Raw genomic sequence first — 18,685 nt, 5'->3', positions numbered from 1 at the left:
AATTGAATTTAGAAACCCAATGAGCAAGCCGAATGCGACTGAATCCTGACTGAAATTGTTCATATTTACCATTTCTCTGTAGAAAAGAACAAAGTTGGGAGGACACTTCCTTTTTCTAGTATTTTCAACATAAATGTTAGATTTGAAATCCGTCTATAATTAGACAATTCTCCAGGATCAAGCTCTGGCTTCTTAATAAGCGGTTTCATAACTGCCATTTTAAAGTTTCTTGGGACATGTCCTAAGCATAGCGAGGAGTTAATCATATTAAGAAGAGGTTCTGAGATTACAGGGAACACCTCTTTTATGAGTTTAGTTGGTATTGGATCTAACATGCATGTTGTAGCTTTTGATGTTTTGAGAAGTTTTGTTAGCGCTTCATGTCCTATGACAGCGAAGGATTGAAGTTGCTCATGAGGAGAATTATGAGACACTGTTTTCTGAGGTGCTGTAATAGTTGATTGCATTATTCCAATTTTATTTCTGATTATTTAAATTTTATCAGTAAAGAAATTCATGAAGTCATTACTCTTGTGCTGCGACCGAATATCTGGTTCAGTCAATACTTTATAACCAATTTAGCCACATTACTGAATAAACCCCTAGAATTTTTGTGGTTATTTTCTATGAGTTTGCTAAAATATGCTGACATGGCAGCTTTTAGTGCCTGTCTGTAGCTGCAGACACTATCCTTCCATGCACCGCAAAATGCCTCTAATTTTGTATTCTTCCTCTTGCGCTCCAGTTTACGAGTGTGATCATTGTACCATGGTGCAGGGATTTTTTTCTTTGATTTTCTTTAATTGAAGGGAGCGACACTATCAAGAGTATTAGAGAAGACTGTATTTATATTTTCTGTTACTACATCAAGTTCCTCTAGACTTTTTGGCTTACTGAGTATTTGAGACAATTCTGGAAGTAATGCTATCTTTAGTGGTCGAAAGAATAGTTCTACCTTACATGTACATTAGCTGATCGCAGCATACAAGAAATGAGGTAATGATCTGAGATGTCATCGCTCTGCGGTATAATTTCTATAGTATCAACATCAATTCTATAGATCAGATCCATATATCTAGCTTATGATTATGGTGATGAGTTGGTCCTGTCACATTTTGTCTGACTCCAAGAGAGTTGAGAATATCGCTAAATGCTAATCCCCATGTATCATTTTCATTATCCATGTTAATGATGATGTCACCAACATTTAAAGCTCTATCCACAGTAAAATGTGAAAATTCTACAAGGAAATCAGATTATGACCCGGGTGATCTATATGCTGTAGTAGTGTTGTCAAAAGTACCGGTATTTTGGTACCAAGTCGATACAAAAATAAAAAAAACAATACCAGTGTTTCTGCAGGACCGGTAGTACCAAGCACCGACTCTATCCGGTACCAGCACACAGTATGACTGACACAAGAAAGCTTTAAATGCTCACAGACTTATTTTTAATGCATTTTCTGTTACTCCTTTTACACTGAGGAGTACAAATGAACAATCAAATTAAAATCTTCACATGTCCTAGTGTGATTTATTAAACTGCAAAAGGCTGCAATCTTACAATGGACGAGATGCATACTTGAAATCCGACCACTCGTCAACTAGAAATGCCACCTACATTGAGAATCATTCACGTTGTATGAGATGACAGAGCAGAGCACTTATCTACAGCGAACCATGCAGCACGTGTAAAATGAATATTTATCTAATTAAAATCACAGCATTTGTGCTTTAATCAGAGCTAATTCTTTATTTATATTGCATATAAAACAACAAAGTTGACCAAAGTGCTTCATAGTAATAACATTTAAAACATAACATTTCAAAATTACCACATACACAAACACGAGAAATCTAAAATACAAACACTCTAAAAACTGTGCCTGTAAATGTAAAACATTTACAATTAGTGCTTTGGTTGAAAGACATCTGATGTTTTGTAGCCCTACTTTTATATGATGTTTATCTTATTTATTCAAGTTTTACTGTAATCACATTTTTTCTAAATTATTTTGTGAGGGGTTTGTGTTTGGTAGTTCGGGGAACAGACACATTATCTATGTGATATCTTGATGATACAGTCTCGATGTGTTGTAGTTTATGTGAACTGTGTGACGTCTCAAGGCAGCTAGCAGACGTTCAGATTAACCAGTTTGTCTGCTTCCTGACCTGGGCTCCAGTAAGTCAAATACTATCACTATTAAGACCACGAGAGGAGAGCGGTACCTTCCCTGGATTGATTGAGTCCGTCACTCTTTAGCAGGTGAGATCTAACCCAAAAAACTCTTACAATTGTATATGAATCCAATGCTGTTCTCTGGACACCACTCAGACATCCAGCAATTTAGTGACACTAATCTACTATAAACCTTGTCAAATGAGCAGGGAGGGAGCCAGGGCATATTACAGTGTCTGACATCATTTCTGCAAATTCACACACCTCTTTAACATTATCTCTAGTGATCGTTAGTGCCAACATGATTAACAATTTTAGATAATCAACATTTAGCATTAGCCAGCACTTGTAAATTTGATCTGATGTCAGATGCTCGGGCACCAGAAATGCATTTAACAATGTTGGCTGGAGTCTCTATTTCCATGTTCCTTACAATAGAATCCCCAATAACAAGGGCGCTTTAAACATGATTCTTAGTGGGTGCATCAATGAGTGGGGAGAATCGATTGGAGACCCTAACAGGAACAGTAGAGTGGTGTCACTTTGCTTAGCAAGTATGCCACTGAGACGTCACCCAAAAACCCTGCTGCGGGGGCTCTAGAGCCAGAACCTAAATGTGTCTTGCTCACTGTTCTACCCGCATCCGAAACCGTATCTATCGGCTTCTCTTTCTCACTGACCTCCACAAGCATTCGAATGCGTGCCTCTAACTCATTATCCTTCTCCGTCAGCTTGACTAATTCCCTACATTTATCACATGTGAATCCCTCACTGCTGGCAGGAAGCAATAATATGAGAGGATGCCATGATTGTTTGTTGTTGTTGTGCGGCGAGGGTTTGAGATTGATGTGTATCCCTCAAGTATAACCACAAGAAGTAAACAATATGCTTGTTAACGTGATTTTAGTGTGATAAAATAGCTTACTCATTACATTTGTTTTATTAATATTTACAATAATAAAGAAAACCAAAAACATATATACTGTACATACAATCAACATTTCAACCCCACATATTATACGTTGTTTGCTCATCTGCAATACGTCTAATGTGTTTCCTCTCAGATGTCAATAAGACATTCAGCAGATGTCTTTGAGATGTTTATGATTTATAATGTTTGTAAATCTGATCTTTTTAAGATGTTTAGCAGATGTTAATTAGAATGTGAAGCATTCCAGATGAAAAGATCTAAAACAGGCATCTGGGAGATATAAGTGTGCTATCTATAAGTGTTACTATTCCACTGTTGGGAAGTTCAGCAATGTTAAGTTTGCAATAAATCTATGTGAGGTTGCAAGATACACTGACACTTTGGGAGCAAAGTCCATTAACCTCAAAATCAACTCAAAATGTTTTACAAAATCTGTACATTTCTGAGGTAGCATCTATTGAATGTCAGCGAATCGTTATGTTTGATTCAATAGCAAATGATTCTTTTGAACAGATTCTTTTTAATGATTTGGTCGAAACCGAGTCACAAAGCGATGTAAATCATTCGATCTTAAGGGAGTGCAGTAGAAGTAAACTGTAAGGTGTGTGCCAAATGTAGGCTAATATTAGATGGTGACAGAGCGGAGGGCGGGCCGGCCCCTTATCACTCTAATCAAGCCTCCGAGATGGATAAAGGCTGACTGCGGATGGTGGTGCGAGAGAGAGCGAGCGTTTACGGGCAGCTGCACTTGTGTGTTTGTGTGTGTGTATTTTTATTTAATTAAATATGAATATTGTCAAGCCGGTTCTCGCCTCCTTTCCATTGAACTGCTTTACACTGGTGCCGAAACGAAAGGAGTGATACGCAATAGTGGAGTTCTCGCCGCTACCATCCACCCCAACGGAGGAGCCGTGGCCATCTGCTGGGGGACGGTGCAGCCTGGCCGCCTGGATGCGGAGGAATGGCTGCCGACTGTGAGGGGAGAAGGGGCTCCTAACCGACAGCCTGGAGTGGTCAGGGCAGCTGCCAGGGGTGGAGGAGACCCCTACCAGCCGCTGAAACGCGGTGGGGACTGAGACTGCCAACCGAGAGTGGGGAGGGGCTCACTGCTGACCATCTGGAGAAGGAGAACTGCTGCCAGGGGCGGTGGAGACCCCTTCTGTTCCCCGAGAACAGGGTCTGGAGGACTGCCTCCGATCCGCCCGGGGAGGCGTGGCTGTCGTCTGTTAGAGGGTGGAGGAGTGGCCGAGGACCAAGCTACGGCATATCAAAGAACCAGTGAGTAAGTGTTTTTTTTCTTTCTCTCTCTCCCACTGCCGCTCTGCATTGTTTTAAATTACAGGAAGTACCCCCTATTTCTAATTAGATTCAGGTAGACAGGGATGACCTGCCCGCAGATGGGGCACAAGGCACGCCCTCTCCCAGGGAAGGGATGCCGGGGCCCCGGCCTGAAAGAACGAGGGAGGAATGTGACAGGGCGGAGGGCGGGGCCGGGTCTTGATTTTACACACCAGGTCCCTTATCAGGCTAATCAAGCCTCCGAGAGGGATAAAGGCCATCTGCGGATGGTAGAGAGAGAGAGAGAGAGAGAGAGTTTACAGGCAGCTGCCCGTGTGTGTTTGTCTTTATTTAATTAAATGTTGTTTATATTCTCAAGCCGGTTCACACATTCTCCTTCCCATTGAACTGCTTTACATAGACATAGTCGTGTTTTTGAGCAGGTTGTAAAGTTAATCTGACAAAAACATAAATAAGGGCTTGATTAAAGCCAACCTACATTTAGACTTTTACAACAATATTACGACAAAACGCAGAACTACAAAAAGAACCGCAACGAACAAATGTATAATCGAAAACATCATCGGTATTTAACCAAATAATTTGTTTTACTCCGAAAAGGAGAACATGTTAAATGCCACTCGGGGACTTCTAATATTGTCGGTGAATCGAGTCATTTAAACAAACACTAAAACGAGTCGTTGCTAATGCTATTTCAAGCACGTGGGCAACTTTACCTCGCATATAAGTAAATAAATACTCTCAGTGTGAAAGCATCCAACTGGAACACATACATAAACACTAAACAAAACCATAAAAAAAAAAATCGAGAACGAAATAGAAACCACCGTATTTAAACAAGAACTTATAAATCTACTTTAATCGAATATGCGTAATATACTTTTGAGTGAGGACTCAAACGAACGGCGAGTCGGTTCATTTGCGCGAACCGATTCTCTAAAATGATTCAAACTTTTCCGTCGACGTCAAGAGCGAGATCATCAACATAAAGAACATAAAGAGACAATTTCCTGAAACTCTGACTTAGTCTACGCCTGAGTCTCTGCAAGAACCACCAACAAAATATGTAACGGTGTTTAAGTGTTAAACAGAGGTGTAAATAAATTGTTATTTACCTATATAATTCGATAGTAATCTTGAAGGTTTACCTTTTTTAGGAGTCGGTTGAGGACAAGATCACACTTCGTGCACGTGCAAAGGTAAGGTTTGTCTTTATGTTGGTTTCACTTGTGAAAATGCCTTTCTCAGTAACACTTTCCAATATCTATGTTTTACAAATTGCATGTTAATATTAATTGTAAGAGCAATAAATACAATAATGCATTGAATAAATATTTAATCTTATACAAATATAACAGTATAAATTATGTATGATAATTTATGTAGTATGCAATATTATAATATGCATATTTGAGTATGATTGTATATTATTGAGTGTATGCACTCAATTTTAATTCATAATTAAAATTTGAAGAATATTTCTTCAAATTTTAATGTACAATAATGCATCATTATAAATACATCTGCACAAAATACACAATAGTATTGCTGACAAATCTGCCAAAAGCATTGGTCATTTTAAGATTTTATTTTTAATATTTTTTTACTACCCAGGACAGTATCTGGGTAAGCTTTAACATATTTGGGGTAATTTGCTGTTTGACTTACAGCAGCTTTAGTGAAAACAGAACAACGAATTTGTGTGTATGTCAGGCATCCCAACCTGCAAAAAGTCATTTCAGGGAGGTATCCCGGACCCCCCCCCCCCCCTAAAAGATATAAAAGCATAATATATAATTTATTTAGGCTATAGGCCTATGCAATTATTTGTTAATTATGTAGATTACTTTTAATATAAACTGCTTATACTATTTATGTAAACTGCTTTTATTTATATTCCATTGCAACTTTAAACAGGAACTTCCGGGAGACTTGGGATGTCTGGTATGTGGGTAAAGTTGAAATCTGATACACTGCAGATTGCACCTCTGATATGAAATTCCTGTTATGAACATGCAAGTGTCATAACACAGAGCTAATGTGTGCTTCTAAATCACTTGCACCTTTATTAGCAACTGACACATAAGTGCCAGCTTTACCTGTCATACATTCTGCTTCCCACGGATCTCCACCTGGACGAAAGCATGGGGATTATTTGTGCTGGCGCTCTTTCGCAGTTTTATCCGGTAAAGCGAATGACTGGAGGCCTTGGGGCCGAATCGATCTCAACCTATTCTCAAACTTTAAATGGGTAAGAAGCCCGGCTCGCTGGCTTGGAGCCGGGCGCGGGCGCGGGCCACTTTTGGTAAGCAGAACTGGCGCTGCGGGATGAACGGAGTGAGGGGCCCCGGATTGGAAGAGTGCTGTGGTGAGGGTGGCTGTCCCTGGAGGTGGGGGTGTCAGTGTACTTAAGGTTAGGCGTGTCGGAACGCGTTCGGGACCCTGCCTCCCGAACCGGAGCAACCCTGGACCCCGTTCATGGCTGGTCCAACGCGGCTAAATTTGCACTTTCGTTTGGGCATTGTTTCCACCCAGCTGTCATTTGCTGCTACTGTCAGTGTCTATAACAACTCTTTGATGCCAAACACAACAGCGCTTCGTGCGTTCGCGGAGAGATTGACAGGCAGGAATTTGGCCAAGCCTCTTATAATCGACTAATTGGTGTGCGAGAAGGTGGGACTTACAAAGAGGGGTTAAAGCAATGCAAATATGCGCGCACACATTGAAGTATTAGACCAGATGCACGTCATAATGCAACCAAAGCCGAATCCCGGATATTTTAGCAAATTTTGAAATCCCGGCCAGACTCTTATTTAAGGTCCGAAAAAGAGGACGTATGTTCACCCTAGATATTCCTACTTGATATCTCCTATATCCGACCATTAAGGAATTCCATTGCCATAAAACTGCAGCGCTCTTGTTAGCTTAGCAGGTGTTCTACTGTCACCAGAGAAGTCTCCTGGCAAACCAATTGATGATCAACCAACTGATCGATCATCAGTGCTGCAACGCTAGCACTTGTGCTACATGTCTTTACATGATATTAAAACTTGTTAAGCAAATGATTGCAATGTTGGAACTTTGACTCACTGATTGATATTGTTTATTAAAAGTGGATAATTATCACTAACTTTGGAGTTGAAGATTTCCGCACAAGTTTCCAAGTTGGAAGTCGTACGTCAAGTGCCGTTCCATTGCACTTTTCCTAGTAGGACGTTGGAAATTCCGACTTTAGAAGTTGAATGCAGCATAAGTTTGAAACCTCTGTTTTTAGTTTCCTGATGTCATCGTTATATAGAATATGCGGTTATGGAGATTCTACATTTTCGATAAAGGAAAACACCACCTCAGTGTGGATGAGAGGCATAAACGTGGCAAAATCAATACACTTTCGAACGAAAATGGATTAGTGTGTATGTGGTCCACACCCATACACATTTTTGTTTGAAAACCATGTTTACGCCTCTCATCCTCACTGGAATGGCATTTCTCTCCACCGAAAATGCTTTCCATGACCCCATACAGCGGCAGGAAAAAGTATGTGACCCCTTTTGGATTTAGCTGGTTTTCTGCATTAATTGGTCATAAAATCTGATCTCATCTTCATCAAAGTCACAAGTATAGACTAGGGTTGCGTGGTACTAACGAAATATCATGATACCAAAAAAATTTAAATGGTGCAATTTTCATCTAGTTGTTAATTTCAGTGCAATTTGGAAAATGTAATGTACTGTGAGAGTTTTGAGATGAAATCAAAGACTATTTGAAAATAATGTAAAAAAAAAGTCTCGATATTGCAAAGTGTGATCATTAAGCAGCGGAAGGATGTAATTTTTAAATGATATACAGTCACATGCGCTGCATGCCACAGAATGAATGAGAGGCTCCGCTCTGCTCTGTCATCTCTTAGATGAATATCTAAACTCTTCCACATAACGTTTTAACCCTTTGCAGCTTTATGCAAGGCAAAAATTCTTGATCGTAGGTCTTCTGAGATCTCTTGTTTGCAAGGCATGGTCTTCAGAATAGCAAACTCTGACTTATAAAAAGCACTTAAATATTTAAAGTAGCTTTAACCCACACCTACAATCTCGATTCATTACCTGGATGCCGGGTTTGCCAACTCCTGACTCTTGCTTTTGTTGACATAGTTAGCCTAGGGGGTTCACATACTTTTTCCAACCTACACTGTGGATGTTTGAATGATGTATTAAATATGTGCAAGGATCAACAGTTTGGCAACCTCAGGCTATTTAAATGCTTTCAGTATGAACATCCTTTGTGAATATACAGTAACTCGAACACTAATGTAACGTGTGTTCATTTTCTTTTTAGGTTCTTCATTCATTTGAATGCTTTTGGTTTGGAAGCGTAACCAAGTCCATTGCGCAAAGTGATAGGTTATAATGGCCAACTGCACCCTCAACATCACAGATGGCATCCAGATTTTCCAGTTAGCCACGTCTATACCTACATTCATCATGGGAGTTCTGGGGAACGCCTACATCTTAATAATGTTCTGCCGTCAGCCCAGATCAGAGTGGAACTACGTAAAGATCTACATTACCAATATGGCCATCGCCGACTGCATTTTGTTAGTGATCTTGCCCATCAAGATTGCTTCATTCTACCAGAATTTGGAGGGAACTTCACAACTATGGGACCATTCGAACAAGGAATTGTGTTATGTACTTGTGTCGGTTTACTACGTCAACATGTACGTTAGCATCTTCACCGTGACCGCCATAAGTGTTGTGCGTTATGTGGCCATCAAGTTCCCTATGAAGGCAAGTGGTGTTCTGTCATGCAGGAGAGCTATGGTGGTCTGTGCGCTCATATGGGTGGTGAACTGCTCTTTCAGTGCTGCCTTCCACCGCGTGGACGACCCTAAACAAAACGCAACGATCAAGTGCTTTCAGAAGAACAAGACAGAGGAGTTACCATTGGTCTTCATTCTGGTGTTGAACATAGTTGGGTTCCTCCTGCCCGTCCTAATCATGTTGTATTGCTCCATCAAAGTCATCGCTAAGCTACGAAAAGAGTTGGAGATCGGTTCTCGTGTTGAAAAGGTCCAATGCATCTTCATCATCGCAGCCAATTTGGTTGTTTTTGTCATATGCTTTTTCCCAGTCCACTTGGGGTTTCTGTTCAAGTACATAACGCAAGCTAACAATTACAGTTGCGACGTGCAGTTTTTAGCACACAACTTTGTGCATGGTGCTATGTGTATTTCCAGTATGAACTGTGGTTTGGACAGTTTTAGTTATTATTTTGCTACCAAAAGGTCATGGAATATGTGCTGCACGGATAAAACAAGAAATGAAGAATATGAATGCGTTTCCCGTTCAAAGTCCCAAATGTAATTTATAGCTTAATGAGATTTATTGTCACCATTATAATGACTATGGCTGGTGACACTTTATAAGCAGTCCAACCATTAAATATGGCTTAAAACATGATTTTAATACATTTAAAAAGTACATATGAAAGTATTGTTCCATGACATTTTGACTTTGATCTGGAAAGTTATTATAAATTGTATTCTTCTGGAAAGTTGCACCATTTTCAGACATGTTTAAAAGGCATATATGGACAAAAATCGTCATAAAACTGGGGGAAATGATTGATAGTGTGCAGCTTGCACTGCAGAAAACTATTTTCTATTTCTTTAAAACTTGAAATCTGGGCAATTGTTATTGCTTTCAGTTTTGCTGCTGAACCCTTTCTAGTATGTGAATATTTATCACGTGTACAGCTGATCCTCTGTTGATGACTGGATCTGAACGCTCATGAGAATACCATGTAGGACAGGTCTGTTTTTAATGGCAGGTGTTTAATAACATTGGTTGTGCACCATTACAGATGGTCGCCATATGTACCATAAACACTGTCAATACATATAGTACAACATGGCACTGACAAAGGGAGCCCAAAAGCAATTTATTTCGTCCACCTTTTTGGTCCAATATTTGAATGGTTTTGTGATGATATCATGTGATGTTTGAGATCCAGAATAACGTTTTTCATTTTCTTGAGAAGCTCAGGTAATATTTCAGCTGTCCGAAACACTTGCCGGTGCAGGTGCAGGCTCAGCGATGCTTCTTTTATACGCATAAAGCTGCAAAACACCTGGAGGACAGGAAAGAAAGTGTTCACGATGGTAAAAAAAAAAATGCTATTTTTGTTTAACTGACAATTTTTGTATTTGGGAATTATTTGCAATTGTTTGTATATGTAAATAAACTAGGGTTTGAAAAAGAGCAATACATTTATTTGTGCAATTTTGAAAATTAAATGTTTTTAATCAGGTTTTTAATAGTGCAGAATTATTTGCATATTTATATGGATAAAAATGTAACTGAAAAATCAGGCACTTGGAGTTAAAAAAAAAATGCCATTTTTGTATTCGCAATTGTTTGTATTTGCAATATATATATATATACACACCGATCAACCACAACATTAACCTACACGATATTAGGCAGGTTGTTTTAATCTCGTGTCGCCAAAATAGTTCTGACCCATCAAAGCATGGACTCCGCAAGACCTCTGAATGTGTCCTGTGGTATCTGGCTCCTTTAGCAGCAGGTTCTGTAAGTTGCGAGGTGGAGCCTCCATGGATCAGACATGTTGGTTCAACACATCCAACAGATGCTCAATCGGATTGAGATCTGGGGAGTTTGGAGGCCAAGTCAACACCTTGAACTCTTTGTCATGTTCCTCAAACCATTCCTGAACAATGTGTGCAGTGTGCCACTGCCATCAGGGTATATGTTATTCACTTCACCTGTCAGTGGTTTCAATGTTGTGGCTGATCAGTGTATATAAACAGATATATATTCAGTCATTGTTTACTCACTGCCATGTTGTTATAACCATATATGACTTACTTTCTTTTTCTGAACACAAAGGGAGAAATGGTGAATAAATGTTGTGCTCAGTGATGTCACACAATGGCAGTTTATGGTGACATCTCTTCAAGTTTCAAAAGAACACAAACGTATCATTCAGAAGTCTAATTCATTATTCATGAGACTCATGATTGTTATGAAAGTATTTGATGAGAAACAAACTCATAAATCGAATGTGTTATTTAGTGAAAATATTCACTGACCGTTAATCTCCCGTGATTGGACCCCCTCACGATATTGGTGCGTTCAAGCGAAAAATCGTTTATCTAAAAACAGGACCTCTACTGCAATAGTGACAACAGAACACAACACAACTGCACACAAATAAGCTACAGATAACAGAATTACATTTAAGTACATTACTTGGATTACACACATTTAAAAATACGGAAGCCCTGAACTGCACTGTGAAAAAATAAATCATGTGACATTTTAGGTATCTTCTTGAGCCTATGTCCTACAACTGTTGTTTTTTTATTGTCCTCGTTAAAGAACAGAGAACAGAACTTACTAAATTTGTCTGAAGAGTTTGTAGTCCAAGAGTTGATGAGTTTCTATGTCCAGCCTTATTCTTTTATTTTTCTTTGAGAGTTTTTGGACCAGTGCAAATTCACAGTGGACTGAGTTACCCGGGCGATGCCGAAAATAGAAAACAAGCGATCAATAGGATGTACCGCCGCTCATCACGGCTGGTTAGGACAAAAACTCTAATTAACATAGAAAATAAACCTTTTATCCTTTATTGTTTGCTATCTGGTTAGGACACGGTGTGACTGTGGCTGCCTGTAGCCTCCTTGTTGTTTCTGTTTGATTTCAGAATACTCAAAAAAATAAGGCTGGGCATAGAAATGCATAAATTCTTCAACTACAAACTATTCAGACATGTTTAATAAGTTCTGTTCTCTGTTTTGTGTGCAGCTGTGTTGTGTTCTGTTTTTGCTATCGATGTGGAGGACCTGTTTTTAGATAAACAAAACGAGTTTTCACTTGAACGCCCCAATGTCGCGATGGCTGCGTGAACTGTTGCTCTCGTGTCCCATCATGAACGCACACAGGAGATCAACGGTTAGTGAATGTTTTCACTAAATAACACGTCAGATTTCAGTTTGTTTCTCATCAAACCTTATTGTAAGCTTTCATAACAATCATGAGTCTCATGAATAATTAATTAGACTTCTGAATGATAAATTTGTGTCCTTTTGAAGCTTGAAGATGTGGTCACCATAAACTGCCATTGTGACATCACTGAGCACAACATTTATACACAATTTCTCCCTTTGTGTAAAGAAAAAATCATATAGCGTTATAACAACACAGGGGTGAGCAAACAGTGACTGAATTTTCATTTTTGAGTGAACTAATCCTTTAAATTTGCAATTTTGCTCTATACATTAAAAAATATAGACGTTTTGCCTTGACGATTATCTGTATTTGCAAAAATGGAGGAATGGAAATAGCAGGAATACTGAACAGAGTTAGAGCATATTTACCCGACCCCAAAGCCAAAATGATGCCAATCCAACCCAAGATATAAGACCATGAGAACCTCCAATCAATGTAACGCTTGCCAAAGAAATTGACCATCCCTCCAGTGTAGATTGCCAAAGCCAGTAGTCCAAAGAATCCTAAAGTATAAAGAAAACAAACAACTTGAGTCCTGAAATTACTTAGCTAAAAGTATCAAGGTTTGAACTTGCAACGTTGGCATTGATCCATATTTGTCTTTAACCCTTTAACTATTAATCTAATGAGACTGTAGAGTGAATACCCACCAGACAGGAGCAGTGCAATCCCTCCGGTTCGTACTCGGCTGCTCATGGGCCTGTTGGATGCAAGAAAGCCCAAAACCACTCCAGCAAAAGCACTCCCAACCGACAGCAGTATGAAGGCTCGTGTGGCGTCCCAAAAAGCTACAGTAAAGCAAAAAGACTTGATAAACATCCGCTTTGCCATTAACAGATGTAATTAGACCATGTTTAGGTTACATACTGGTTCTTCAGAGCTTTGTGGGAAATTCTTGATCATTTCATGCTTCAAAAACATAACAACAAACTTAAAGTCCTGCCTCAAACTCACGCCGTTGGTCGAGTCTATGTTGCTATATATTTATTTCAATCAAACGGTGAACGGCTGACTGTAATACGTAAGCCCTGAACAGCTGTGAAAAAAAAGATTCACTAGGTATTTATGTTTTTTGTCCTTTTTTCGATCCAATTTTTTTCTCTCTCTCAAAAAATGTATTTTCTCTTTAAAATATTTTTTTTCTTATTTTCTCTTTAAAATATTTTTTTTCTCTAAAAAAATGTTTTTGTAAAAAAAAATATATATATATATTCCCAAGAGGCAACACATTTTTTTGCTTGCTAGCTAACAATTAGCATGCAGTACCAACTTCGGCCACCAGGTGCTACTATCAGTAAGCATGAACTCTTACAAGGTGACCGATGACAGCTGTGGCACTTGATCTGTTGATTTGTAGTTGCACAACACTACGAGGAGTTAGAGAGTCTACTAATACATGAAATATGCACAAAAAGCAGCACTATATCAGGAAAAAGTTCAAGTCCCCATATAAATAAATCAGGCATATATGGTATCGTTTGAAAGCTTAATAATTTCTACTTAATGAGACTTAAAATAAGGCCTTAAAACTTCAGCGTCTCAAATAAGCGCCACCTAGTGGTGAATAGCAGCATCGATTTTCCTGTTGATGAATGTCAAACAACCAGAAATAACTCCTGAATGTCATATGAAACCTACAGGATGTAACATGAGGCATATTCATTTAATTGTGGGATTTCATGTATTAGTAGACTCTCTAATATTATGTACGCTTCTTTCCTTGAACAAGATTTGCAAAACATTCTTGGTAGAGTGTTGTACAACTACAAATCAACAGATCAAGTGCCACAGCTGTCATCTGTCACCTTGTAAGAGTTCATGCTTACTGGTAGTGCCACCTGGTGGCCGAGGTTGGTACCGCATGCTAATTGTTAGCTAGCAAGCAAAAAGAAATCCTCATGCATTGTCTGGAGTAGAAATGTTTTTTGTTTTTTTACAGTGAAAAATTCTAGAAAAAACTAATTTAATGAGGAAAATAAAAAAAACATATGATTTTTTTTTTTTAAGAAAAATTATTTAGAGAGAAAAACATTATTAGCTTAACTTGCATGAATTCAGTGAAATGTTCCCATTTTCATCACATCTACAATTGCTAATCTCATAGATTTTTAGTAGCATGTGTGCTGTTCTTTTCGGTAAGATCTGAATGAATGAACTCACATTTTTAAGCTATAAAATCATAAAAGTAACTGCTTTATTTCAAGTCTTGTGTTTTTGTCACTATTGTAGCTCCATAGCAGTTGTCCCCATTCACTTTCTTTATATAGAAAAGCGCCACCAGGACTTTATGCAAAATATCTCCTTTTGATTTCCACTGAAGAAAGTCATGCAGGTTTGGAACAACATGAGGGTTAGGAAATGTTCACAGCATTTACATTTTTGGGTGAATTATTCCTATACATTTCTGTAGATGAATCCTATAAAACAGTTGTACTTTTTAATTTCACTGTACTTACCCACAGTGAGCGTGTGGGCGTGGCACTTGCGATTGATGCAGAACCTCCAGAGGCCCTGATTGGATGCATTTCCCGAGTAGCGATACTGCATCCAATGGTCCGTTGCAGTAGAGAGGAGGAGCAGCAGGAGGGCCGCTGCGCCACACAGGGTGGCCCCGCCTACCAGAGACAACACCATCAAGCAGAGACCGGATCAGCGTTCTCCTGTAGATACAAGCAGGGCTCGAGTTGAGGGGGGATGCCATCCCCTTTGTTGCAAGAAATACCAAAAATCATCCCCCTTGTAAAACCCCCATTCCCCCCTTTACCTAACCTTTTAGATCAATTGTGTCATGCACAACTTAGAACTAATTATGCAAGTAAAAGTTTGATAATAACAGATGTTAAATAAGAGCCGAAATTCATGAATAAAGAAATGTTGGCTTGACTAGTGCAGAATAATCTTTCATTGTTATTTTAAAATAAAGCAATGAAACAATTGTGTCCACCAAAACAAAGTCGTGGTGAAACCAACATGTAGGTAGTTATTTCGTTGTTTATGTTGACCATAAACACCATAAAACAGAGCGGCACTTTTAGACCCTCAAAAATGAGCGTTAAGTTTTAAAAAAACATCTGATTATTATTTCAACATTTTTATGAAAAGGCACATTTTCAAGTCATGTGCTGTAACCCTGAGAAAACTTCTTGACTCAAAAATTCATTATATTAAAAAATAAATAAATAAATAAAATAATAATTAAATATATATATATATACACACACACACACACACATACATACACACACACAACAGTTAGTTCCGGTACTCGAATCTGATTGGACGAGAGACGTTCCATGAGCACCGATGGTCTGACACCATCAGCACTCGGACGCTTCACTGTATGTGTGTCACTCCGCTTGTGTTCCTGCCGTTCTAAACTAAAGTGTAAGAGCAGTGCAGATGTGTTAAGAGCTACTTTTTGTCTTTTTTTTTTTTACATTACATATGTTAGCCAGCAGGTGGCGGCAAAAGATCATTTTTCTGTGTAATATGAGCCAGTTAGGTGACGTGAAGTGAATCTGCATCAGCCGTTTACACACAACAGCTCTTCGTGATCACTTGTGTTACTACTACACTACTAAAGCTAGGAAATAGCTTTAAACGGCTTTAAATGAACAACTTCAGCATTACGGCTCATCACAGCTGAGAGACACAACAGACTGATTAATTACACAATGGGTGCTGTTTAATGTTCCTGGTTGCGGTTTCTATAGTGATCGACTCTCTCACACACAAAGATCCCCCATTTAGCCTTAACAGACTGTTGGGCAAGTGCTGTTAGCGAGCACCTCTGAAGGCCGAAACGTTACATGAGGGGGGTGGGTGGCCAGCACCACGCCCGACTGCCTTTGTCTCCCCAGTGGAGATGTTTTACACACCGCATCAGGTACTCATTTTAGGCTGAGTCGACCTAGGGGAGGCCCGGGACCGGTTCAGACAATTGGCACTGGTGTTGGCCATGAGCGGGAATCGAACTCGGGTCGCCAGGTTCGTAGCGTGCTAACCGCTACACACACACACACACACACACACACACACACACACACACACACACACACACACACACACACACACACACACACACACACACACACACACACACACACACACACACACCAACCAACCATCCTTGTTTATCCAATAACTTGTTAGAAACAGCACAAGCCGTGATACTATTTCTGAAGTGACATTTTTTAATTAATAATGGAGGTTTGGACGCATCATTTGTTTTGAACCAGCAACAGCAGATTCTGATCGGTCGTGTAATAAAGTAGTTTCATGCACAAATGCGTTTTTATGTCTGTACTCAGTTTTTCCTAATTTATTTAAATGTACTTGTTCATTGAACTGTTGTATACAAGCAATATCACACTCGCAATCGTGCTATATGACCCTATATCAGCACTGCTGTAATTACCTACGGCACTCGGCCTGCGGCTGAATCACAGCAGTGCTGATATAGGGTCATATCGCACTCTTGCTCCTGTGATATTGCTTATATTTATTTTTTTACCTTGACAAATGTGTTGAAACGTTTAGGAAATTAATGATTAAGTTTTTTTTACTGTCATATATTCAACGTGCAAAGAAAGTGTTATTATACGGTTTACTTGATGGTTACACCCAGGGCTGGACTGGTAATCTGGCATACCGGGCATTTTCCCAGTGGGCCGATGCACTTTTGGGCCGAACAGGGGCGGACTGGCCATCGGGAGAACTGAGGGGTCTAGGACCACAAAATGGCACTATGATATGCAGAAAAGGACAGCGAACACCCCCCAGCCCTATATATATATATATATATATATATATATAAATAAACATTATATATACACGTACATATATACACACACTTTTATAATGTATATCTATAGGTGTTGGTGTATCTCAGCGAGTATTGACGCTGACTATCACACCTGGAGTCACGAGTTCGAATCCAGGTCGTGCTGAGTGACTCCAGCCAGTCACAATACTGTGTTTTGACCATAGTAAAGTGATTATATGGTACTTCAGTACTCCACAAACACCATTGTATTTGCACAGCACATAAAGGCACTTCAAAGGGTAACAAGGTATTATCATTTTTGCAAAATCATTTAAATCTTTTTACAAGGTTGATAACACTCTCCAACGGTTCATTTGCATATATAGTCCCTTCAACTTTCCCTTAAGTTTGGACAGAAACAGTTTTGTGCCGTCTGCATTTGGCTCACATCAAACTGAGCACCCAACCAATCAAGCTTTATCTGTTTTTAATATGCACAAGTAGGTTTTGAATGCAAATTGTTCACGCAGCACAAACTACATCAGCACGTTTTAACTTGTGCACAAAGGCTGCCAAACACACACGCACGCGCGCACGCACACACACACACACACACACACACACGTGCACGCGCACACACCCATACACTTCCAGCAGTGTCTGGAAAAGCCATGCAAAACCAGCCTACCACCATTATCTATTCATAAAGTACATAAGAGAGCTTTTCATATCAAATCTCCATGAACATGCCATAAAATGCATTTTTAAATGCGCATAGAACAAACCAGGCCTTTGTTTGCAGCAATGTCACAATTTAAAGACAACAAGTGGATTATCTCTTCAAGCAATGGTCAAATTATTCCAAAACAAGCAAGTGCATTCACATTCACAATCCCAAGATAGTTAAAGATTATCCAAATCAAATCTAACGAAGTAGTGTCACTGAAAAAGTCTCGATTTTACCAAGATTGTATAAAAGTACGGTTTTGAGTTAGTTCTTCAACTTGTGCATGTATAAGTATGTAAATAATTTAGTTGTACACACCTCTATGTTGGTTGTTGTCAGTCCTGTAGCTCGATGTCTGTCTGTCTGATTCTTGGGTTTTTAAGCTCTCTTCGCTTGGCCATCATTGTTCCAGCCACAATAGAGCGAATGATCCAGTCCAACATGTGAGAAATGAGGTAATGCACATCTTTTGCACTCGTTTACTCATTCCCTCGTCCCATTACAATCTCACCAGTCTTCTACATCAACAATGGACTCAGAATGCAATGTGGGACGTTTCTTGACGTATGCCACCCTTGTGTTGACACTCACTTGCCTCTCTCTGTCTAGCTGCTCTCCATCTCTTCGTCATTTGGGCTGAAATTTGCTGATGAATCCTGTTAGAAAGTGTTGTCTTTTGCCTACCAGCCCTGTTGGGGGTCAAACCAAACCAGAGTTTGGGAGAAGAGATGATTACATAGTTTGTAGCAGAA

At 39.4% G+C, this 18,685-nt stretch overlaps 2 protein-coding genes across 2 annotated transcripts; one reads left to right on the top strand and one right to left on the bottom strand.

The window, feature by feature from the left end:
* Nucleotides 1–4,770: 4,770 nt before the first annotated feature.
* LOC127641195 (G-protein coupled receptor 55-like) lies at nucleotides 4,771–10,015 on the top strand. The gene is made up of 3 exons (XM_052124010.1): nucleotides 4,771–5,474; nucleotides 5,566–5,607; nucleotides 8,744–10,015. Exon 3 carries the CDS (start codon nucleotides 8,815–8,817, stop codon nucleotides 9,769–9,771), a length of 957 nt encoding a protein of 318 aa, XP_051979970.1. The 5' UTR covers nucleotides 4,771–5,474; nucleotides 5,566–5,607; nucleotides 8,744–8,814; the 3' UTR covers nucleotides 9,772–10,015.
* A 198-nt stretch (nucleotides 10,016–10,213) lies between these two features.
* LOC127640907 (lens fiber membrane intrinsic protein-like) lies at nucleotides 10,214–18,476 on the bottom strand. Its single transcript, XM_052123615.1, has 5 exons — nucleotides 18,252–18,476; nucleotides 14,898–15,101; nucleotides 13,092–13,229; nucleotides 12,810–12,944; nucleotides 10,214–10,537 (listed from the first exon to the last, which is right to left on the bottom strand). Exons 2-5 carry the CDS (start codon nucleotides 15,073–15,075, stop codon nucleotides 10,461–10,463), a joined length of 528 nt encoding a protein of 175 aa, XP_051979575.1. The 5' UTR covers nucleotides 15,076–15,101; nucleotides 18,252–18,476; the 3' UTR covers nucleotides 10,214–10,460.
* Nucleotides 18,477–18,685: the final 209 nt, after the last annotated feature.

Source organism: Xyrauchen texanus, chromosome 50 (assembly GCF_025860055.1).
Source record: "Xyrauchen texanus isolate HMW12.3.18 chromosome 50, RBS_HiC_50CHRs, whole genome shotgun sequence".
In the NCBI taxonomy this organism is placed as follows: domain Eukaryota; kingdom Metazoa; phylum Chordata; class Actinopteri; order Cypriniformes; family Catostomidae; genus Xyrauchen; species Xyrauchen texanus.
This window is presented reverse-complemented; position numbering and strand designations above follow the sequence as displayed.

Bases quoted from the DNA above. Each gene is read 5' to 3' on its own strand.
- LOC127641195 (XM_052124010.1), top strand. From the start codon at position 8,815: ATGGCCAACTGCACCCTCAACATCACAGATGGCATCCAGATTTTCCAG.
- LOC127640907 (XM_052123615.1), bottom strand. From the start codon at position 15,075: ATGGTGTTGTCTCTGGTAGGCGGGGCCACCCTGTGTGGCGCAGCGGCC. The intron at 13,230-14,897 runs GTAAGTACAGTG...GCTTTACTGTAG, and splicing joins CGCCCACACGCTCACTGTGG to CTTTTTGGGACGCCACACGA. The intron at 12,945-13,091 runs GTGGGTATTCAC...TTTATACTTTAG, and splicing joins GATTGCACTGCTCCTGTCTG to GATTCTTTGGACTACTGGCT.